The following is a 25,024-nucleotide window of genomic DNA, read 5'->3' as shown; positions in this document are numbered from 1 at the left end:
ATTATCATTACACAGTTCATCATCATCATCATTTCTCTTCATCCCCTATGGGACATAAGGCTTCAATGAGCACTCTCCATTGTATTCGGTCCCTGGCAGCATGTTGGGCCTCTCCCCATGAAAGGTTCATCTGTTCCAGCTCTTGTGTCACAGTTCTGCGCCAGGTGGTTTTGGGTCTCCCTGGTTTTCTTTTACCAGGTGGTGTCCATCTTAGGGCGACTTTTGTGATGCTGTCCTGCTCCATCCTTAACACGTGTCCTAGCCATCTCAAGCGTCTGTGTGTAATCTCCTTGGTGATACTCCAGCTTCCCGTTTTCTTGTACAATTCATTGTTGGAGATCTTATTAGGCCAAAATATCTGGCATATTCGTCGGAGGCATCCATTATGGAACACTTCCATTCTCCTCATGTCAGTTTTGATAACTGGCCAGCTCTCTGAACCGTACAGCAGAACAGACTTTACATTACAGTTATATAGGATCATCTTCGTTTTAAGGCTGTATTGTTTTGATCTCCATATAGAACGGAGTTGGGAGAAGGCACCCTGAGCCTTTCCCAGCCTTGCTTTAATATCTTTAGATGCCCCACTGTCCTTACTGATGAGACTGCCCAGATAGGTGAAATCTTCCACAAACTCAAGTGGTTCCTCATTAACAAGGATGGGTGCTGTGGGGATGGAGTTGACACACATCACTTGTGTTTTGGAGGTGTTAATACTGAGCCACATAATTACACAGTTAACATACAAGTATCTTTAAGATTGCAAGAGGTACAGTCATATCATTACGCCTGCTGGACTCATGGTACGGCAGCAAAGTTTCTTGATTATTACGCCGGAATGAGAGTATAGTTCCTAGCCATATCAGCCTAGAAAATCGCAACTTTTCATTTTCCGTCGATCTTAGTACACGGTTTAACTACAGAAGAGTCAAGTTTTAAATAGGAAAAATATTGAAACTCTTTGGTCATTTTGAAAGAAATGCTACTGGACTCGTCAGAATCAATGATCTATGCTAAGCTATGCTAAAAGTGGTACCGTCAGACCCGGAGTTCGGCTGAATGGATTCTAAAACGGTAAAACTCAACTGTTTAACTCTGGGGGAGTTGTAAAATGAGCATATTTCCGAAAAAAGTGGAGTATCCCTTTAATCATGCTGCTTTCACTTTTTTTTTTTTTTTTTAAACCAACAATTTACTGATATTTTACTTTTACATTTACTCGGTTACATTTACTCGAATACATTTTTGGAAAATGTGCACTTTTAAGAGTAGAAGTCTCTTTTTGGGGGAGCATGAGCGATGCCCCATTCACAAATGAATCACTCTTTTGAGTTGATTCTGTTCAAAGACTTGATCAAACAAGTTGTCAAAACTGTCCTAACTGGTGTGTGAATCAGTTTGAATTATTTGTTCAGTTTCCTGCACGCACTGAACCGTTTGAAGCGGTTTCTCACTCGGAGTCGTACTAGGAAATTTAAGGACATCAAGAGAGTTGGATGAAGTGGCTGTGGACCTACAGTCAATTGAAAGCAAATCGGCAAACGATCCTATTGTTTGTCAGCGATGAAGATCTTTATTAGTTGAACAACTGCATATGTGGTCTGTGAACGACTCCACATGTATAGCTACATTCGATTTAATTTCATACAGGTAATACATTTTACAACCAAACAGATTATTACGCCAAGTACATGATACTACTCCACTACTTAAACAAGTATGACATTACCAGTTTTATGGACATATACCTTAATTTATACATTAAATAAGCTACCATTGTTCAAAGAGTATGAAATAAACACCCGCTAACCCGCAATTTGTGGTATTTTTTCTTGAGCATTATGTAATATCAGCATACATATAAAGTACCACATAAACCTTGTTGATCCTATTATCATAAAAAACAATTATTTAAATGTCACGTGATTGTGCAAATAATTTATAGTATGGGCAGATATCAGTATTCAGCACTCTTGGTTTTTTGGGGGGGGTCCATCCCCTACCTACTTACAATTATCCTGACCACACAAAGTAAGCAACCTCATCCAAATCCACTGGGTAATCAGTAAGGTATATGGGACCTTTGTCAAAATACTCTCCCTTGTAACTTCTCCATCTGCCTGCAGGAAGATATATATCTCTTTCTTGCTTGCCTGGTTCAAGTACAGGAGCCACCAGAAGGTCATCTCCTATAAGGAACTGAGAGTCAATTTTGTAAGCTGCTTCATCATCTGTTGCAATCCACCAAAGAGGGCGAATAATGGGATCCCCAGTGTACAGCACTTCCCCAGCAAGCTCCAGAACCCGAGGGGCTACAAGAGACTTGTGGAGAGCAATGAACTTCTTTGCGATTTTCACCACCTCATCATCATAGTGCCATGGTGGAAGTGAGAACTGCATGGCTGGCATGAAAGCTGAGAGCTCTAGCCAACGGATGTACAGCTCACGATCTGGAAGTCCAGTGAGGTTTGAATATGCATTTCCACCTATTATGTCTGGTAGAACAAACTGGTAGCCTAGAATGCTGATAGTAAGTACAGTAGGGATTATAGATTTGAGGCCTAAGGTGTATCCCCATAGAGAGTCACGGTCAATAATTCTGAAGAAGCAGGAGATGTTTTGAGATTGATAGCCCGACCGCAGCTCTGCGCGGTCATTGAATGGTATTGCCATCTCAGTGTAGCGGCGGGTAAAAGTACTGGGATCCTGCAAAGGAACAAAGGTACTGAACTGCTGGGGTAAGTAACTTGTTTCTCCTGCATCAAACATGAAAGATGCCACTCCATACTTATTCTTGAGGGTGCGCAGATTCAAGGCATACCAGTCACGAGCTTCTGGATTTGTGAAATCCAAAATTCCAGCTATACCATTCCACCAACGCACCAAAGCGGGAAGCTGGCTATCAGGCACTCGTACAAACAGACCTCGCTCTACTCCAACACCAAAATTGACAGAATTATAGTTGACAAATGGATGAGTCCACAGAGTAACCTGGAAGCCATCTTCCCTTAGTTTTTGAAACATGGCTGAAGCATTGGGGAACTTGATTGGATCTAACTCAAAGTCCCCGTAGCCACTAGTAAATCTATCGTACAGCTCCAGGTGACTGCAGTTGAAGCCATTTTTTTGTATGTCAGATGCATATTTTAAAATAAATTCTTGGTTGACTTCTTCTAGAGCTCTTGTAGACCACATCGGTTGACTGAAGACAACTTCTGAGGGAATCTTATTGGGCTTGTTGAAATATCGCCGTACCATGTACTTGTGTATAGAGGTGACGTCAAGGCCGACACATACTCGATAGCTGAGTGTCACATGATGGGGTTTACCAGGGTCTGGCCTATAAGGGCTGTCATCGTATCGAGCTTGGAACCACAGAGTTCTGTTTGTTTCATCCCAGCCAAGATGAAAAGGAACAGAATTGTTAATTTTTATGGCTGTAGCATTGGAAGAAAGCCAGTAGCGCTCTAAGATACCACCAAACGCCTGGTGATTGTAACGGATATCACCTGTAATGAAAGGTTTGGGTGTTTGCTGTCCTTTTAAAACTATTGGCCAATGCTGCGACCAAGTCTCTGCGCCACCATACCAATGTGATCCACTGCAGGACATGACATGCTCCACCGACCGATGCTCCTCTAGCTCGTCCCAGCGCACACGATAGCACTCAACTGTGTCTTTAGGCTTTACCGTTTCTATGAAGAAATTTATATTCCCCGCATTTGATTTGTCACAGGTGAGAATCTGTCCCTCTTTCGAACACGAGTCCAGATCAAGGGTTCCAGACCTAAAATGGACAGAAAAACACTGTGACTCATAATCATAATTAATCAAATATATAAGTTATCATAAATACAAGCATAAACAACAACATTTAAAAAAAAATATACCTGAATGCCATTTTGAAAATGACAACACCAGCTTGGTTTCGGATGACAAAACCATCTTTGTTAAGGTCTAATCTTTCAGTCGTCAGACGGTTGGCCTTTTGAAGAGAAGCGTAGTAGTAGCACCATGCTACCATGGCAGCAATAACCAGTATGACTCCGAGCGCACTTGCTGTTATCACAGAGCGGCTTGGTCTGCTAACTCTATTCCGCCTAGGTGTCGAGTAATGGCTCATGGCGCCGATGCCAATATCTCCAACAGTTGCTGATACAATCTGGTACATCTTTACAACACTTTTATGCACACAGCCTTCAGTAAAATGTTTCTAACTCATGAGCAGAAAGCAGACTGTTTTAGGGGTGCTGCACATGGGCTGCACATGGTTGAAGCAGCAGCTGGCCAGGACAACTTGAAAATTTGCCATGCCTAGACATATTGAGACAATTTTAAAGGAATAATATGAAAATATGCAGTTCTTCTTTTCATGCAAAAATACAATGTTTGAAAGTGATATAGCAGTATAGGGAATATAATGCAATTTATCATGCCTCTTTATGGTTTAACCGAAAATTAAGATTCTGTCATCATTTACTCATTCCTCAAGTCGTTCCAAATATGTTTGTCTTTCTTTCTTCATTAATACGTAAAAGATTTTGAGAAATGTCTTACTGTCTTTTTGTCCAATGGAAGTCAATGGTAACAAAAATGTAGTTACCAATATTCTTCAAAATATCAATATTCTTCAGCTTCAATTTTATTCTGCAGAAGAAAAAAAAGTCATTCAGGCTTGGAACGACGGTGAGTAAATGATGAAGGAATTTTCCTTTTTGGGTGAACTAACCCTTGTAGACATGATAAACTGCACGGGGAAATCCACAATTCTCAACATCTGTGAGACACAAAAGCAGATTTAAGCTGTTGTTTTTACTCTACAGCAGTTGAATAGTCCTCTAGGCATGTATTGAACATAAAGTTTCCAATACAGGGTTGTGATGTCCAGTAACAGGCACACTCTTTATGGATTTGATGGACATTTGCAACCGAATAAAAGTCTCTGCTGTAATTTAAACAATTGTAATTACAATTTCAATGTTGTGTAATTGTGGGAATTAGCTACTAGTTGCAGCAGTTCTAGTTAAGCAGATTCATCCTCATCACTCTTAGCACCAATCACAGAAAAAAAAAGGATTTCAACACTTAACAAGTGCTCTCTGATACATCACTTGACAAATTAAAGTAGCCTACAGTAACACTGCTGCTAGATAACTAGTGATTAAGTGTCTTTCAGATGATAGTATTTCACGTTCATTCTACAGTTTTTGAGGTATTCATTTGAGAGAACACAAATATTAATTTGTATATGTTATTATGACACCTTAAATAAATATACATTTAGCAATATATTTTCACCAGTTACTTACATTTTGTGTCCAGATGAGATAATTCGGAAGGAAATAGGCCTGCTACAATACAAAACAATGAATAAGTGAAAATTTTACTTCCACTCAACAATTGTAGTTCCTGTAGCCTATTCGCCTTGACGTCTGAGGATTCGCGAACATCTTCTGAAACGGGTTACACAACGACTACGAAATTAAACTTTTCAGAAACATCATAAAAGTGTTTTAAGAAATAACCTTAATCTGAGAACGACATTAGGACAACACGTCGGTCAAAATGCTCTTGCTGAACGTTCATGAATGCAAAAGCAAGTTCGACCTGTTTTTGTGAATCATGGGTAATGTAGTATTGTGAGCTGTGTAAGTCTTTTATTTGATGATAACATAAAACTACGGAAAGCAAACACGAAATCTCTGTATATAGGACAGAAAAATATTTAGTAGCATTGTTTATAATTGTATTTTCCCAGAATCTGGCTAGTATTGGTTCAACCAGGTTTTATGGTTTCCATAACACACATATTCCACTAGATGGCGGTGAATAATAAGAGGAAATGTACGTCGCAAAACGGATCATTGTAAATCAAAATTTTAAAAGGACAGCTTCTCTTGTATTTCTTGATGGTTTGATGGGAGATGGCAAAAGAGTTTGCAGTATTGTGATTCTGATGGGAATATACAAGACCTGACAAAGACATTTTCATTTTTAAAAAGTTGTTTAATAAATGTAACATTGTGAGTGAGAATGTACTGTATGTATACAACCCATGACCTGAACTTTGCCATTAGTCCAAACAAGCTTTTACTCTGGAACACTGATCAGTGTCAAAACAAATAAGAAAACATTCACCTCAGCAAACAGAAACTGAAAATTGCTACCCAGCAGCATGCCGCTAAGCAATGTCAACACGTTACAAAAATTAAAAAGTATTTTCTGATATTCCTTACACAAAATACACAAAAATAAGACAATCCCCAAACTGTCTCAATGGTCCAAAAAAAATAAACAATCATAGTGACTATATCAAGACCTATAGACACATCATACCACCTATAATAAGGAACAATGAAACGTGTGTCTTTCCATGAAAGTCATGCATGGCCAGAATCTGCAGAACACTGTTGAGTCTAGGTAACAAATGTTCTTTTCTCTCTCCCAGTCTCCCTGTCCCCAGTGACACACAAATGAAAATATATCAGCCTGGGAATCGCTTAGTACTCAATTTCATTAAAATTTTCAGAGAAGCCTGAGTATGGGACACTGTCTCCAGGATCTAGAGAAAGAGAGAAAGAAAGAGAGAGTTATGCACAGTATAAACAACATATCTCTTACAGGGTCCCATATTACTGCTTTCTCAGTAAACAGAATCAGATAACTACAGGAACAGTATGTTATCCCTCCATAGACAAACTCCAATGAGAACCTCCCTGAAGAAACCACCTGCCTTTTACTGCAGTGCAGACTGACCTCACACAACCTACTGCAATACATCAAATAAAACAATCTGAGGATGAGGCGATGCATGAATCACTGACGTCTTCCTGTTCAAACTTCAGGTTATGTATTTAAATTCACATACTACAGCACACAAGAAGACATTTATGTAAACCATTCATATTAATTAAATCTTAGAGCAAGAATGTGTGGGGCCATGATGGGATGTTTTTTAATCCTATATATGAATTTATTCAAAAATATTAAAAGTTTAATAATATACAAAAATAAAATCTAAAATACAAATATAAATGTAAAATACCTAAAAATGCAGTTCACACATATACAATGACTTAATAAACCAAAAAAAAAAAAAAAAAATTATGACCATGTCTTTAATATTTCATTGAATTTCATCTTGATCTTGTTTGGGGGTAATACAACTGTCCTGATATCTTAATATAGAATAAATCATATTAAAATGATTTTTTTTTGGTATAATCTTTTACTATATTATCATTACAATTATTATTATTACACGTGGTCCAACCAACATGCAGAAATATGCAGGAAAAAATGTAAAACAGGAAATGACATCATAGAGAGGACCCCTGCAGACGCTTATGACTGTGTCAAGGTCAATAACTCTCCTAAAATATCAGATAATTTGATCTTTTTATGACATGGTAGTCATTAAAAAATATATTTAAAAATCATTGTGTTGTCGTTATGTTAAAAAGTTTTGTTCACTCACCTTTGCAGGGTCCCTTTTTAAACACAATATCATCGATTGCAATGTCACTCCTCACTGAAGATCCTCTAATGGCTTCAAATATAATCTGCAAACAATTAGGGACACATGACTTTATTTCTCATACAAAAAAAAAGTAACACAGTGACCTTCAATCAGTGTCCTGGCACTTCAAGCACCATCTTCTCAGTGATCAAATGGTTGCTTTGATGTGAACATAATAAAATTATTTTTTCAAAGACATTTTTCAACAAGAAAGGGAGTAGGAGCGTGTTTCTAACCCAATGCCTTGTGTAACACTCGTAATCCACTGTGGCTTTCATCCAGGACACACTTTGTTCTCCTTGTCTTGTCCAAAGCAATCTCTCCTTGTCCCCCTTATGCAGCAGGACGCTCAGAGTGCCAGTGCCTGAGCCATGCATGTGGTAGAAGAAGATCAGACACTGAGGGCTGGTCGAACCCCTCAGCTCAGTGGACATCAGTTGGGCTGACTGCTTGGGTAACATGTGAGATGCCTCAATGTACATGAAGTAGCCTTGAAGTCAGAGCAGGGAAGACTTAGTGTGCGCTGTCTCATGACATCAGCAGTTAATAAAGCATTTCAAGCTGAAGTATAAATCTGACTCACCTACCCCTAAGGTGTGGTCCCCCTTGGGTCCTGTGTAAGATGTGGGTGTCTGTCCCCTGATCCGCAACCAATGTCCTTTCTTAACTTTCTTTTTCTGAGTGTAGCCGCAGTCCCCAGTTTCAAAGTTACAGTGTCCAGGAGGAGGATTTAAGGGTCCTAAACAGAGCACAAAAAGGTTGACCTGTTTTAGGACAGTAAAGTACATATTACCACACTATATGTGAGTGAAATGGTTAAAAGCTTGTCTATTTATATTCACCGCAGCCGGCACTGCCCATTTAATGTCTATGTTTGTGAGGGCAGATGTTCTCAATTGCCTTGGAATATATGCCTATAAACAGAATATTTAAAAACCTTAGACGAGGGCCTTGCCCATTACTTAAGCCACATTGTTTAAAACATGCTCACAACTGACAAGTAACTTCTGCCAAGCAACCTAATAGAGTTTACCCTTTAATAGAGCAATCAGTTGCTTAAATCTTTTACAAGTCATGGGTTTCACTTCCATAAAAGCAACACAACTGGGTCAAACACCATGTTATCGTTTGGACAATTCTCAATATGGGGACAGTTTTAGACTAACCCTTATGAGTCAGTTTTATTATTAAAGGGATACTCCACTTTAAAATGAAAATTCTGTCATCATATACTCACCCTCATGTTGTTTCAAACCTGTATGAATTTCTTTCTTCTGCTGAACAGAAAGGAAGATATTTAGAAGAATGTCAGTAACCAGACAGTTTCTGGTACCATTGACTTCCATAGTAGGAAAAAAATATATACTATGGAAGTCAATGGTACCAGAAACTGTCTGGTTACTGACATTCTTCTAAATATCTTCCTTTCTGTTCAGCAGAAGAAAGAAATTCATACAGGTTTGAAACAACATGAGGGTGAGTATATGATGACAGAATATTCATTTTAAAGTGGAGTATCCCTTTAAAAGAAAGAACCAATACCAAGCATAACTTTTTTCTTTACGCTTATATGAATGAAAAGGCACACATTATATATTTAGTTGTTCTCCATTAAAGTGAGCATGTGGAAATATATACATGATAAATACATTTATTATTTGAAATTTTCCAACATTAGAGGATGTTTCACCACAATTATTAAGTGACCTTTGTAAAAAAAAGAAAAAGATTGTGCTCCTCATAGATTGCAGGATGTGCTATTTTCAGGAATCAAACTTTAAAAAGCCTCTAAAGAATTTGGCCCAATTATAGCTAATTCAATATCTACATGATATGTATGGTATGATATATCTGGTGCAAAAATATTATGTTAATTATTAATCGAAATTTTGCATGCAGTCTGCTATCTGGAACAATTATTACCTATTACGAGACATGAAACCATACTTCTTCGCTGTGGTCAGATAGAGGCATTAACACGTTAGAGAATATTTATGAGGACACAGGGTTAAGGACATTCCGGGATCTGCAGTCTTGTTATAATCTACCTGGATTCTCATGGTTCTTGAATTTTCACTTAAGGCTTATTGAGTTCCTTGGGAGAGACCTTTGACATCTCACCCCATGGCTCATTGGTTTGAATCCATGAAGGGGAAAACAGCCAAGGTCTCTATTATTTATGGTAGTCTTGTCATGGAGAAATGTGGAACTCTGGGTATTACCTGAATTTGGGACAGAGAGCTTGGAGCGCAGGATCACAGTTTTGATTGGGAAACAATTTGGTAAAATGTTTCTGTCTAATCTAAAATCCCTGCCCACCAGCTGATCAATCCACAGAATTTATCCACCTCTGAAACGTTTTAGAATGAAACTTATTCCCTCCCCTGTATGTGACAAATGTAACATTGGGGCAATTGGCAGCTTTCTCCAACTATTCTGGGAATGTCCACCGATCTTCAACTTCTGGGTTAAACTCTCTGCTGTTCTATCACAACTTTTGGAACTGACAATTGATCCTGTGCCATGTATTTTCCTTCTTAATGATATCTTCTCTGTAACCTTAATTTTAAATCAAAAATGGACTTTCTTCTCTGCAGCTTCTTAACAGCTGCCAATAAAACTATCATTAGTTCTTGGTTTCCTCCTAATTCTTTGTCAAAACAGCAATGGTTGCCCTATTTTATAGATATTGTTCGTTTGGAGCGATCCACTGCCTTAATCAAGAGCAAAGATTACAACTATTATGCACTGGAACCGAACTCATGACAGCTTGATTTCTTGATTTCTATTTTTAAAACTTAAGTGATCTAAAGTTATAGGATAAGAGAGTACACCAAGATGTAGATCAAGGCAAATGCCGGTTTTTTTCTTCTTTTATTTTAATAGACACCTTAATTATCTTTATTTCAACAGACACTTTCTGCCTGTAAATCATCTATCTCTAACATTATGTATATAGTTTTATTATTATTATTCTTTATGTATGTGTATCTGTTTCTCTTGTGTATATCCATTTTATATTTGTTATCAGTTATATCCTCCAATTAAGTCAGTGAACATTTGTCAGTGTTAATGCTGGTAACTTTGTTCATAAGAAAAGCACAATAAAGTATTGGTCAAAAACAATTCTAGTGAAAACTTTCTTTTGGATGGTTTTTGAATTGGATGGTTAAAATTCCTTCTGTATGGTGGGAGAAAAAAGGGAAAAAAGCTGGAATTAACTTTAACCATGTAACACAATTGCCATCTGAATAGGTCTTTTCGCTGTTAAAAGGGTAGCAAACCTGTAGCAACCCGACAGTCTCCAAGGGTCACTGAGATGTCATCGAGAGACACAAGTCCACAGTCCCAGAAGTTTCTGCAGATGCTGACAAATACTACCTTAAAGGAAAGTTAATAAAAAGTTACATAATGACAAATAAAGCTAAAATAGAGAGATCAAAGTTTGAGTAGTCCTAAACTCCTGTAATATAGCACATCATTTTACTCAATAACAAAGCAAAAACGGTCACTTAAATATTAATTAAAGGTACACTATTTAACTTTTATTTTGTAAAAAATGAACAAAATTTAAATAATGAATCAATACATCATCAATCCTTCTCCCAAAGTGTGTTTTTGTATTACCCTGATTCACTGTGGTAAGCCTATTATAAGTGTTTATATTTTAGACCTATAGGGATGTTGTTTTTTTAGCTGGGAATTGTGTACATACGTCATTCGCATGTGTGCGTCTCATCATCTGTAATTAGAGAAAAGTTGCTCCAGCTACTTTGATGCATTTATGGTGTGGGAGTGGCATAGGTTAGTTGTCACAACAAGAAAGGTTGACATGAAGCACTATAAATCTCAAACCTCCAGGAATCAGCCGTTTTTTTTTTTTTTTTACATGAAAGTCTGTTGGCAAAAAGAGAACGCGACAGCTCGTAATAAAACAAGAATCAACATTAACTTTGCTTTTTGGAGATGGCGAGAACTCAGGGATTTTCAAATGTAAAAGCAACGTGGAATTAGTAAGGTATTTTATTGAACAGATAAATTGCCATATGTAGCTCTCTAACAGAGTTCATTGTGAAGCGTTATCTGTTGTGAAGGATAATTTTATTATTGTTGTAGCACTGGGCTGGAATTTATAATGGGTATGCACAGTAACGTCTTTAGCTAGGCAGCTTGAGATACTTTCCAATTTCCATCAAAACAACTACTAATATCTCTTAAGCCTAGTAGTGAATGTTTTATGAGCAGTAGGATCACCATATTCATCCACACAGAACCAAAGCACAACCAAAACAATGTTCTTCTGCAAAATGCATGCAGTTTTTTTTAACCACTAGAGGGACAAACATAGTGTACCTTTAAGAGTTACTTGAATAGTTAATTTCTAATATTATTTGAAAAGAGACCATTCATAACCAACGTTATTTTTATTTAACATTTACAGAACTCAATTTAAAACACTTAGATTTTTCTGTGGTTTTTCTCTTAAATGGCTTTGACATTCCACAAATGGAAGCTCTGATAATGGGGTTTTGATGTTGTTTGCCTGCCACAAACTCTCCATTAAAAAGATGGAGTTATCTGACAGTTATCAGAACTGAGATCCCTCTAGATTACAACAGGAATTCACACACAGTGTGACCCAAAGTGCAGGACAAGATTTGTTAGGGCTTATCATTTGGAAGTGACAGGAAAATACTTTACTAAAATAAAAAAGTATTAAAACTGAATTTGTACTAGTCATTCAGGACAATGTCCTTCTATCACCTCTAATCTGAAGAACACTTAAACCTTCATGCTGTTCATCATCACACAATTTACACAACTGTTCAACTGTTTTTTAAATAAGTCTCTTATGCTCACCAAGGCTGCATTTATTTGATAAAAAAAATACAGTAAAACAGCGATATTGTGAAATATTACAAATCATAAAAACTATATATTCATATATATATATATATATATATATATATATATATATATATATATATATATATATATATATATATATATATATATATAATCATGTTAATGGCAAAGCTGAATTTTCACATGATCCTTCAGAAATCATTCTAATACTATATGCTGATTTGGTGTTCAAGAAACATTTCTTATTATTATCAATGTTAAAAACAGCTGTGCTTATTAAAATAAAAATCTTTTGTAACATTATAAATATCTTTACTCTCTCTTTTGACTAATTTAATGCATCCTTGTGGAATAAAAGTTTATTTTTATTTAAAAATGTTTATCTGACCCTAAAATTTGGAACGGAGGTGTATACAGTATATAAAAAATTAAAAGCAGCCATGATCATCAACAGAACCCAGTCTTGAAGAAACACATACCGTATTTACCAACAACCCATTCATTTTACACTTACCTTCGTAGACATGGGCTTTAAGTAGGTGACTTCCACCTCTGTCCAAACATCTCTAGACCTCTCAGACACGGTCCAAATTTTCTCCTGAGCTACGTTGTTTTCATCATAGATATAGAGAGCCAGAGCATTATCTAATTTCATGAATCCATGCAAGGCATAGTAGAACCTGAGGCAGTATTTATGGTTCCCTGGCAGGGACGGTCCAAAAAGACGACCCACATACCCTGGACGCGAGGAATAACGAGTGTTGGTCAGCAGAAAAGACCCTGTGGATATAATCGACAGACATAAGAAACATTTTAAATAAATAGTCATATGGTTCCTTGTTCATATTAACAGTTATTTATTATGAGTACTGATCAATTAAATTTAAATGTGCATAAAAATATCATATAGCTAGTAAATGTAAATATATGATATGTCACAAATTTGGTGATTTTATGAAAAAAACAGTCTCACTTCCGCACCAGTGCCTGTGGTGTGATCACCGATGCGGTAAACATTTGGTTTCACAGAGACCATGTTCCACACTGAACCTCCGGTCTGTTCCTGATAATACTGACACAGCCCCTCCTCAAAGTCACAGTTTGCAACAGAAGGGTCAAACGCTGGCTCTGAAACATGAGTCACATGAAACAGACTCACATCATGAGCATCTCCCACATGCACAGACTTTCTGTAAAACTGCTGACTAAAGGGAAAGTCGATGTGGTTGCTATAACAGGACAACAACAAGAAAATTTCCTTTTAAACAGCCACTTGTAGGCTGTTTTAAGTTGTAGGGTTCAAAACTGAAGGCCCCTCTGAAAAAAAAATGGGACTACTTTCTATCCCAAAGTATATGATGGTGAAAAAATATATTTCTTGTAATTGAATATTGGTGGAGCAACAATTTTGTAAAAGGTAAGACGTTTGTTTTGAACATAAAGGCAACTTTATTCAAGGGGACTTTTTATCCTAAATGCCTTTCACTTATTCAACAATTACTGTCAAATTATTGATTCACTGAAACACATAAATAAGTTTCTTTTAAATCTCATAATATGTGTTAATATGTTTTAGTCCAGATAAACCCTAAGTATTAACCCTTAAACGCATACCTCGGGTCTTTAGTGACCCGGGACGTCATTCACTACCCTCTTCCTCATAAATGTTTTAAAGTTAGACACCAAACTTTTTAATATTCATCAATCAATTAATTATAAACAATATGACAAGAATTTTTTTTTATAAAAGAATGCCTGTTTTCCCATCCATTTTTTGTAAAAATTGTATAGGGTTGCTAATGACCCGAGGTGTGTAACAGTATATTTTTTCTGCACAACAATAAAACAACAACAATAAAGTCTCTGATGACTGAATAAGTGCAATTCACCTTTACTCCACAAGGTGACAATGTCTGATACACAATGATGAAGTGACATTTCACTCATAGTTACCGCAGGCAGAAAACAAAACAACAGGAAGTATCATCAGCAAAACTTAAAATGGTTCAGCGATTTACTGCAGAGCAAGTACTGAACGCAATCAAATATTAGTGAAAAAAATAAAACTGAATATGTAATAATGATTGGCAAAAAATCATGCATTTAAGGGTTAAAGTAATTGATTTCTGAGAAATGTTGTTTGAAAACTGAAATCAACACCATAAATATTTTATAGATATCTGTTCTGTGTGCATGCTTTAAAAAAATTGTGCTTGTACATAGTCCTGGCTGTGTACATAGGAGAAAAAAAAAACGAAGTGGATTGAGCAATCAGACCGAGCACCAAAAAACTCTTGCAGCCAATCAGAAATAGGGGTGCATATGCTCATGATGGGGGAGGAGAGAAATTTTGTATAAAGACTATAGAAAGAGAGAAGGCTGAGATATTACCAAAGAGGTGAAAGGTCAGAGGAATACAATTGGAAGAAGGGTTACGATCAGGCAAGGGCTAGGACCCCCGTTAATATTGGAAAAGCTTTCTAGATCTGGAGAGACATGAGAGAGTAGGAAGGCCTGAAAATGGACGCCGAGGTTGCTTTGTTTCAGCTCGATACGTGAGTAACACTGGTTTGTTTCATGTTTTTTTGGCATTTATTTTTGGCCATATGACAGATCTGATATTCTATTTGTTGTATTTCTGTTTTGCATAAAACTGAAGAATATTCAGTACATTCTATACAGTATTCTAAAATGATCTGATATTAACCTTTGCATGATACCATGAAAAGTAGTAAAAGTTTCTATAAGTTTTGTGCGTGCGTGAACAATGTACAACACAAAGTACCTCACGCCGGAAACACTTAACGTAACGCGTAAATGTGCGTAAATAACGTAAATCAAGCATGCTAGTATGCATAGGCCACGAAGTGTTGGCGAAATAACACATTAGCGGACCGGAGGAAATAATATGACATTTTTTCCAGAAAACTTCTTGCACAAAATAAATTCAAGCACTTTCAAGGACCTGTATCTATGTATGTTTATTTTCAAAAACTTTCCAGGGCCTTGAAAAAAAAATTCAGATTCACAAACTTTCCCGGATTTCAAGGACCCGTGGGAACCCTGGCTGAGGTACAGTTTGCTATTGTTGTTGAATCAAGGCTGATTCATCCATACTTGGCCAATTCCTGTGTTGCATAGCATGTTCGTTATTTTGGGAGCAATGAAGGGAGGGATGTGTTTCTGTTTGTTTGGGTATCAATTTCAAATATCAGCAGTGTTTCTCAGAAATCGCTTACTGTACCTTTAAGTAATAGTGACTACAGAATCCCAAACAAAAAGACATGTCTACAAAAGAGTGTTTACCAGGTTACAGTGACTGTTGAAATTAAACCATAAAACTTGCTAGTGGTTTCGAGCTCTGTAAACAGCTGTATTGTGATGTTTGGGATTATACACAGTTGCATAAGTCGCGTTTAGTGCTTATTATGCAACAGCACCGCACTGACCTGTCTCTGTGTGGCAAAACTCTGATGAGAAAGAAATGTCATCCAGAGCAACATATCCACCTCGGGCACTGTTGAACGCCACCTCAAACACCACCTAGTAATCCAAATACACCAATCAATCTAAATCAGACAAATGAAGTACCCAACATGAAGGGAACAATAGTGAACCAAAATGATTAATTAATTTTGAAAACTGAAAAAGTTTTAAATGGATTTAGTTTGTAACTCAGTGTAAAAGCAATTTTTCAAAAGGTTCAAAAAGTGGTGCATTAGTATTAACACTTCAGACGGTGAACTCATCTGCTGGAGAGAATCTCCAGACTCCACACACACTCCCACTCTCATTATTTACATTGTCTCCCAGAGTTGGCTGCTCACACTCAAACATGGCAGCCATAGCGCTAGCTCTTCACTTCATGTTTATACTATTCCTACAGATGCAAAATAAACACTCCCATTTTCCCCAGTACAGAGATGACGTTATGTATGGTTTGAAATAGATCAACCTTTGAACTATATTTGAAAATTACCAAAGGTATCTATTACAATTATTACAGTTCATAATCAAAGAAGTTTTGATTACATTTATATGGTCAGTTTTCAGTAAAACTATTTATATTTGACTTGGTTACAGAACATATACACCTTTAAAACACTTACTGATCCCAAACTTTTGAAAGGTAAAGAGTCAGTGAGGTTTTTCTTTTTTTTTTTTTTTGGCAAAAACGTATACTCCATGAATGCATTAAATTGGTTGTTAAAGACTATACACATACATGTATATATTTCTATTCAAAGAATATTTTAAAAAAAGCAACTGCTTTCAACAATAATAGAAATACAATAAGATTCAAAACAATAATACTGAAAGGCCATGTGAGACTGAAGACTGAAGTCCTGGCTGCAGAAAATTCAGCAAAATATTTAAAAATCATACCAACCCCAAACTTTTGAACGACAGTATATATTCCAATTAGTTACGAATGTCATAATATGAATATTAGTCTAAGCTAGTGACATTCGTTACTAACTGAATGTACATTAACAAAAATCTGCTAATCTATTATTGAAATTTATTGCATAAGTGTTAGCCATTCATCTACTGGAGTTCAAAATATATTTATATAGAGGGTGTAAAGAACCCTTCATAGAGCATTAATTCATAATTGTTTGACTTAAACTTGCCATCTATAACATGACATAAGTCTGCACAACGTCTTATATATGTTAACCGTGCAATAGACCCCTTTTATAAATAGGTGCTAGTCTTGTTAGGATAGTGTTCTTGTATATACATGTGGGAACTACAGCTCTTAAGCCATGATAGTGTATTTGCAAATGGCTTTAGTATGTTTTGGGTAGTTAAAACTTGTAATATATATTAGGTAGAAAGCTTACATATGGATAGTGTCAACATGTGAATGTTCTGTACTGCGTTCCGTTCATGCATTTGCTGTGACCTGTAGTGCAGAACATGAGCAAAAAGTTGTGAAGAAAAGGTCTCCTGGATTTATCCCAGGCTAAAATAACTGTTGTGTTTAATTTTACTTTATAAGAGATTATTTTAAATTAACAGCAATTGAATTGTTTAAATGGATTTTTTTTTTTTTGATGGAAACTAAATGCACTAAATGCACCTTAAAATGTTTTTTTTTATTTTTTATTCTGTTGCCATATAGTTTGTATCTAAAGTGGTGTTTTTGTTTAATGTCACCATACTGTCTCTCAAAATCTGTCTCCCAGTGCTGTGATACATAAAAACTTCACTGACCTCTAGAGGATGTGGTGCCTTTATATCCACTTGCACTAACTTCCAATGTGAGGTTGCATACACATCAGGTCTCCATATCTCTTCATAGTGGCCCAGCTGGTCCTTAGTGAAGACTGAGAAGAAATTCCCAATGGCTTGGTCCCGTTGATAGTAAAACGACAAGCATCCTGCCATTGAAGCGGTAGTCATTGGTGACACCAACTTGGCCACCTCTTGGAACCTTTTAGCATAAATCGAGTCCACATACATGTAGTGACCTAGTTCAGAGTGGAAAAATTAAACAAAGAATGGATTCACAAAGCACATTCCTCAGGGTAGAAGAGTAAGCAAGCTCCAAACCAAGAGAATTGTTGGTTGAAAAAAGCTATTGTCTTGTTGGAGAGCCTGGTTTGATTCATTCCAGCTCTTGCACGTGTGCAGTGGAGCTATTCTGTCAGTCTGTATTATTACCTCTTTCATTGTTCATGGTGTGATCATCTGGAAGGTTTGACTGAGGGTCCCGGGCCAAACTCCCACCCACATACCAGTTTACATTGGGATTCCACTGATTACTGTAGCCGCACAAGTGATGCTCCTCAAAGTTGCACTCTGAACAGAAATTATAGATTATTATTAACATGTTTTGGGGAATGGGGAGGAATGTATAACTGCATTAGCACAAAGAGTCAAGAGTGGTGGTATAGCAAGGTACATTCAAATCTACCCTGCTAACCAATGAGGTTTGTGTGCAGTGTCTTATTTTCAGATGCTCTTGCAAGGGGTTTTAACAAATAACTATTTCATTCTTTTTTTAACAAAATGCAATCAAACGAAATCAGAATACTTGGAATGTAGCACATAAATGTTATGGACTGTTATGGTACTTGTTTTCTGAGTTTACAGCTAAAATCATCATCCTCTCGTCCCTCATACCTTTCAAATGGGTTTGGATACACACACACACAAATTACAGAACCTACAAAAAGCTCAGTTATTATTTTTTTTTTTTTTTGTTATTCAGTGATATTACTCAAAATATAAAGCTGGAACTAAATGCTTCATGCTTTTGTTTGTTGTAAGCATCATTTATTATTAAATCAGATCAAATTACACTAAGGGGGGTGCAGAAGTTTTTCTACTTTCAAAGCAGGGCGTGACAAAAAAAAAAAGTAAAACCACTTAATTAGCATAACATGGTGTTCCTGCACAAAGTTTGGAAGTTTTAAAGCATCATGGATGGTGTGGTCCATTGTACTTGTTAAGAGTATAAAATCTGAAGACTTACCTATACAGTATCCAGGGATGATGTGTATTTCAAAAACAGCAACGCTATTTCCCATTCCTCTGCTGGGTTTAGCCTCAAATAATAGCTAAAAGTAAAAGTCAAAAAGTAATAAACAAAGAGAAATGAAACAGTTTGGGCTGCAACAGTTAAATATGCACCGATTGCTATCGATTCAACAGACACATTTTTTTTTTTTATTATCCAAACCCTATAAAACAATCTTTATCTAACTCATTATGACAGGGAACAACCTCTTCACTCTCTTTCAGTGATTCTATAAATCATAAATCAAACACAGCTTCAGTTTTACACACAGTCTAATTTTAGAGTAAATATAACATCAGAAGGTTTACATCACACATCTCAAGTCAAAACTAGCATAATAGATCCACTTTCTTTCCAGTCATAACTCATTACACTTGTTATTAAACAAAGTCAATTTCTATTCCTTTGTTTATAAAGGGCAAGTATTACGCTCAGTCTGTCTTTCCAAATGTAATTCCCAAAAACACTGAATTACTATTTGTGTAGTAGTACAAGTGCTTTTCTGATCAAGGGAGAGACGTATCCACTGTAGTATTTACAAAGGGCTCTTTTGTTCACTCAGCTCCACTCAAACTCTCTTTTAAGCTAATGGTTCTCTAGCAAACTATGAATAGTCTCGACTACAATATGTCACACACACACCCCCCTTGAATTACTTTGCATTCGAACACAGAAGTGACTGTGCCATGTCAGCTAGATACCTGGTAAGCCCCAGACATGTTACGGAGGTCCACGCTGGCAATGAGCCAACTGTCTGAGGGTTTTTCCGCCGTCCATAACACGTAGTCAAAGTTCTCGCCCTCGGGTCGCAAGTGCAGTTGAAGAGAGCCTGAGCCTGAGATCTGATAGACCAACCGCATACAGCTCCAGTCTCTGAGCTCCAGCTCTGGGCTGACCAGGACATACTTTTCTTTCTCACCAAAAGATGACGAATCTGCTGTGATGAAGCGACCTGAAAAAAACAGAAGAGTCATAATTTCAATATTGGTGAGAACAGAAATGTATGCAGAAGTCTAAGAACAGAATAGAAACACTTCCAAAATGTAACATTCATTTTACATTTAGTCCTGTTATTTTCATTGCAGGATAAAACAATGGATCTGGGTTTTCAGTTCCTGGAAGTCAAATCAATCAATCTAATGATCCAGGGTCTCACGGGGTCATCAGTAATGAACAGAAACCTCTTAAAAACGTAATGAAATGAATTGGCGACTGCTTCACCATTTTTAACTGTGTGTCAAAAAACAGGTGTGATCCGTATCAGGTTCTCCAAAATAAAGTGCATGCAATCACATCAAACGGAGACTTATGGGATACTCAAATGGTAATTTAACAGTCCATTTAGTCTTCTGACTTTAACAAAGCGACTGTTTAGAGCACAGAAATAGGTTACGTTGACATTGAAACAGTTTATTATAGAAGAAATATCAGCTGTCAGAAGTAAAGTAATTATATACGTAGTGAACGTATCCAATTTCCTCTTGTTTAAACTGCATCAAACCTCGACATGATGTAAAAGTGTGTTTGCTGCCGTTAGCTTCAGTGATCACTGATACCTCCAGATGTTCTCATGGTGATTCATTCCAGGTGCCAGATGAAAACAATGCCTTTTTTTTTTTCTCTCTCTTTATGACCTCTTGCAAAAACACACAGAATTTCTACACTTTGGTTTGTCCCTCTTTTGGGATGTCATATATTTAATCCTTGAGCAACTACCATTTCGTTAATGTTCCACTTCTCTAGCCATGACATCAGCTTCTGAGGTAGGTGTTTAAAATAGTGAAGTCATGTCTTTTGTAAGGTCAATTGAAATTAGCCCCCATTTTGTGGAAATATATTGGTGTTGTTTCTTTTTCTACTGTAAAACAAATCGCTATCTTAATTCAAACATCCTGATGATGAAATCACGCACACTATATGCATACCCTAGTGTTCACATAAAAAATAAAAAAAAGAAGAGAAATATACTTTGGGATTAACCTAGTGTTCGCTTAAAAACCAAAGTACACTATAGTGCATTTAGTGAAGAAACAAATAAAGGATAAAGTCTCGCTATACACTCAAAACTCACTGCAGCAGCTGTTATTCAATGGCTGGAAGTAGCCCACCTCCTTCTGTTTCTTAAAAAGAAAAAGGGTTAAATGTTTAGATGAACTCCGTGAATGTCTGCTGTTCATCTTCAAATGCCTAAATGATTTCTACAGCTGCTGAAAATGTCTGGAGAAACAAGGTTAGCAGATCCCCAGATTCAGTTTTTTTCTCATAATTTCCATCTCAACTCCTTCTAGAAATGTTTTCTTACATTTATAGTTTTTGGCTGCCTGTACATTTAATAAATGAATATGATTAATGCTCAAAATGGTATTATTTAATGGTATTGTTTTCTATGCTATTATCATAGCAAAGAGTGGGCACACTGATACACAGTAACACAGGCCTACATCTTTTTTGTAAAATAAAATAAAAGTTATATGACAAATAGATCATTGTCTGAATTCATTCATTAAAAAATTTAGTAAAGTTCCTTCATTTTCCTAAAACTAAGACGCCTGTCTCTGCTGTGTTTCCAGTACAAAGTCAGTGTAGTCTAGGAAACCAAACAGAGACACATTGCCCAGTCTTGTTTTATTGACCTGTGGGGAAAAACTCACTCCAAAAGCAGGAGACACCAGACAACTGCCCACGGTATGTTCACTGGATTACACTTCTTTCATCATACTTCGGTCAACAGTCATTCTAAAGCATCTCCTCTGTTTTCCCCAGAACAGCTGAGCCCATCCAGTTGTTCACCAGCCATCATAGTTTTTGGCAGAAGACAGAATCAAAATTTAAGTAATGATAACAAAGCTTATTTTTAGAACAGAGCGCCGAAAAGTACAGTTATGGAAAGTGCTCATTGTGCTTAAAGTACAATAATATTAAGGTAAATACAAAGACAAGTAACATGCAAGGTATAGCATGACAGCTGTCCTGCAACATGTGTCTCTTGCGAGATGGTGGACTGAGAAGAGTTGTAGCACGCATGATCTGTGAAACATCTCTGGCCAGTGTGCAATTAATAATCTATGGAAATCATTGGTTCCAATGAACAGAGATCAGATAATGCCCTGTCATGTAGAGCAGGCTCACTCAGTGAAGTGCAGATTACAACCATCAAGCCGTAAAGGGTTAGATCACCCCAAAATTAAAATTCTGTCATTAATTACTCACCCTCATGTCGTTCCAAACCCATAAGACCTTCGTTCATCTTCGGAACTCAAATGAAGATATTTTTTATGAAATCCAAGACATTTCTGACCTCTCCATAGACAGCAACGCAACGACCACTTTCAAGACCCAGAAAAGTAGTAAAGACATCGTTAAAATAGTCCATGTGACTCCAGTGGTTTAACCTTAAAGGGATAGTTCACTTTGAAATAAATTTTTGGTAAGTTTTAGCTTACCTCAAGGGCATCCAAGATGTAGGTGTCTTTTTTTCCGCAGTAGTTTCAATTTTGATATTTTTAGGTCAAACTGTTCTTGTCTGTCAGTCATATAATGCAGGTCGATGGTCACTGTCTCAAAGAACATGCACAGAGTCCAACGAGAAAACGAACAGTATTTATATCGTTTTTACCTCTTATACGCAGCCATGTCCAAGTGATCTGATCTGACGTGTACGCAGACTGGTGCATAGATATATACACTAGATGTCGCCTTAAAGACATCCGTTCCAATGAACTGCCGTAGACAAGGCGACATCTAGTGTGTATATATCTATGCACCAGTCTGCGTACATGTCAGATCAGATCACTTGGACATGGCTGCGTATAAGAGGTAAAAACGATATAAATACTGTTCGTTTTCTCACACAAACCGCTCGTTTCGTGTCTTAGGCCATCAATGTGTACTTACGATGGGGAATTGTTTAATTTGGACGACGGGGAATTGTTTTAATTTGGACTCTGTGCATTCTCTTTGAGACAGTGACCATAAACCTGCATTACATGACTGACAGACAAGAACGGTTTGACCTAAAAATATCAAAATTGAAACTACTGCGGAAAAAAAGACACCTACATCTTGGATGCCTATCCCTTTAATGTTAAGAAGCGATGAGAATACTTTTTTGGACTCTAATGAAGAATTTGAGTTACATGAACTATTTTAAAGATGTCTTTACTTTACGCAAGATATCATCAAGATAATCGGCATCTAGTAAATTAAATGTATTTGTTAAAGGGATAGTTCACCTAAAAATGAAAATTCTGTCATTATTTACTCCCCCTCAAATTGTGAGTGAATGACAGAATTTTCATTTTTGAGAGGACTATCCCTTTAATTCTGAGAGTTTATTCGCATGTCAAGTGTTTCTTTTCAGGATATGCGCATTTTCAAAATTGGCAGTAAAAAAGTTGTATGGAAACCCAACTGATTGCGCATATGTTCCGTTACCTTTCCCTACCCCACTAACTTGCTGGATCCATCACACCATTGTTCCGGGACATCATAGTTTACAAATTAAGCACTAGTCCAGACCTCACGCCTATAAACACATCATCAAAGAGAAGAGATGTCCTTGCAAGAGGAAGGGAAAGTTATCTTGATTAAAGATTACAAGGACACATGCATTTAAAAAAAAATTTAAGTGCACAGATAATTCATTTCATTTATCAACAACAATTGTCAATTTTGAATTCACAGTGACTTTAAGGCTGTTTTTTTTTCAGGCTAATGATTTTGGAAAAATCCTAAAGGGATAGTTCACCCAAAATTACTCTCCCTCATGTTGTTCCAAATCATAAGACTTTCGTTCACCTTCGAAACACAAATATCTTTTTGACGAAATCTGAGAGCTTTCTGTCCCTCCATTGACATCTACGCAACTGACACTTTGACGCTTCAAAAAGTTCATGAAGAGATTGTAAAACTAATCCATATGAATGGATTAATGGATTCAAATTTTCAGAAGAGACTTAATCGCTTATACGATGAACAGGTTTAATTTAGGCTTTTATTCACATATAAACATTGATCAGCGAACATAAACAGAAGCTCAAGAGCAAAGTGCGGAGAAATAAGCAAGAGCGTCCGAACAGTAGCTAAGCAGGAAGCAGGAATCAAATGCGAAAACAAACCTCTTGAAGCTCAAATGTGCTGCATAACATGAGAATGAACCTCATTGGTTCTTGCAGAAGCTCAAACGTGCTGCGTTACACACAAGAATGAACCTCATTGGAACTTGCAAAAGCTCAAACGTTCTGCATAAGTTGATGAATGTTCATGTGAATAAAAGGCTAAATTCAATCTGTTCATCATATAAAGCAATTGTGAGTCTTCAGAACATTTTGGACTTCATATGGATTAGTTTTACGATCTCAAATAAACTTTTTGAAGTGTCAAAGTAGTATTGCATATCAATGGAGGGACAGAAAGCTTTCAGATTTCATCAAAAAGATCTTCATTTGTGTTCTGAAGTTTAACGAAAGTCTTACTGGTTTGGAACGACATGAGGGTGAGAACTAATGACAGAATTTTCATTTTTGGATGAACTATCCCTTTAAGTTTGAGATTCCTACAAGTTGCGGTCTCTGATGGCCAGACACTTTTAGGGCAGAAAAAGAATAATTGGCAAACCAGTAGGCTACATATAAAAGTTCTTGAACCCTTCTCATACCTTCCTCGTTGATGGTCCAGGCAGCATTTGCTGGATCAGACGTGTAGCCGCAGCTGTCCGCGTCAAAACTGCACGAGCCGCGCAAAAGCTGCGTCTGAGCCCGCGTTAGAAGAGCGACTGCTGAGGATGACATATCATCAGATAAACACTAAACTAACATATCAACGAGAGTTAATTCGCTGTGTTATAATATGTTATAATATCCCAGATATATAATAGCTATAGCCTATCTGGGATAGATGTATAAAAAGTCAATTCAGCAACAAACAGACAATTACAGTTTTTTCCATTAAGAAAAGTGACCTACCCAGAAGGGTTGAGAAGTGAAGCAAACTCATGGCGAAAGTTGCAGGGATGCTGGAGTGGAAGAGTGAAGTTTCCACTAACGCAGATTGCGTACGGCAGCGTGACTGCGAACGCTGCAATCACTCTCCATGCTTGACTCTCGACTCAG

At 36.9% G+C, this 25,024-nt stretch overlaps 2 protein-coding genes across 4 annotated transcripts; both read right to left on the bottom strand.

Annotated features, from left to right (window-relative positions):
• Positions 1 to 1,947: 1,947 nt before the first annotated feature.
• Positions 1,948 to 5,615, bottom strand: LOC309498136 (myogenesis-regulating glycosidase). Its single transcript, XM_082168668.1, has 4 exons — positions 5,425 to 5,615; positions 5,310 to 5,351; positions 3,891 to 4,314; positions 1,948 to 3,787 (listed from the first exon to the last, which is right to left on the bottom strand). The coding sequence occupies exons 3-4, from the start codon at positions 4,169 to 4,171 to the stop codon at positions 2,014 to 2,016; spliced, it is 2,055 nt and encodes a 684-aa protein (XP_082024794.1). The 5' UTR covers positions 4,172 to 4,314; positions 5,310 to 5,351; positions 5,425 to 5,615; the 3' UTR covers positions 1,948 to 2,013.
• A 370-nt stretch (positions 5,616 to 5,985) lies between these two features.
• Positions 5,986 to 25,024, bottom strand: mamdc2a (MAM domain containing 2a). Of its 3 annotated transcripts, none has more exons than XM_082168669.1 (14): positions 24,878 to 25,024; positions 24,571 to 24,690; positions 19,616 to 19,866; positions 18,870 to 18,954; positions 18,056 to 18,193; positions 17,606 to 17,862; positions 15,835 to 15,928; positions 13,367 to 13,513; positions 12,900 to 13,165; positions 10,804 to 10,900; positions 8,103 to 8,258; positions 7,756 to 8,009; positions 7,478 to 7,562; positions 5,986 to 6,562 (listed from the first exon to the last, which is right to left on the bottom strand). In XM_082168669.1, the coding sequence occupies exons 1-14, from the start codon at positions 24,906 to 24,908 to the stop codon at positions 6,501 to 6,503; spliced, it is 2,043 nt and encodes a 680-aa protein (XP_082024795.1). In that variant the 5' UTR covers positions 24,909 to 25,024; the 3' UTR covers positions 5,986 to 6,500. The 3 variants fall into 3 exon arrangements, with proteins under 3 accessions (XP_082024795.1, XP_082024796.1, XP_082024797.1); XM_082168670.1 differs by having other exon boundaries at positions 24,571 to 24,687; XM_082168671.1 differs by lacking the exons at positions 5,986 to 6,562; positions 7,478 to 7,562 and having other exon boundaries at positions 7,802 to 8,009; positions 8,107 to 8,258.

This window comes from Leuciscus leuciscus (genome assembly GCF_965113295.1).
Source record: "Leuciscus leuciscus genome assembly, chromosome: 5".
NCBI lineage: Eukaryota > Metazoa > Chordata > Actinopteri > Cypriniformes > Leuciscidae > Leuciscus > Leuciscus leuciscus.
The sequence above is the reverse complement of the archived record's forward strand: the minus strand, read 5'-3'. Positions and strand labels throughout refer to the sequence as shown.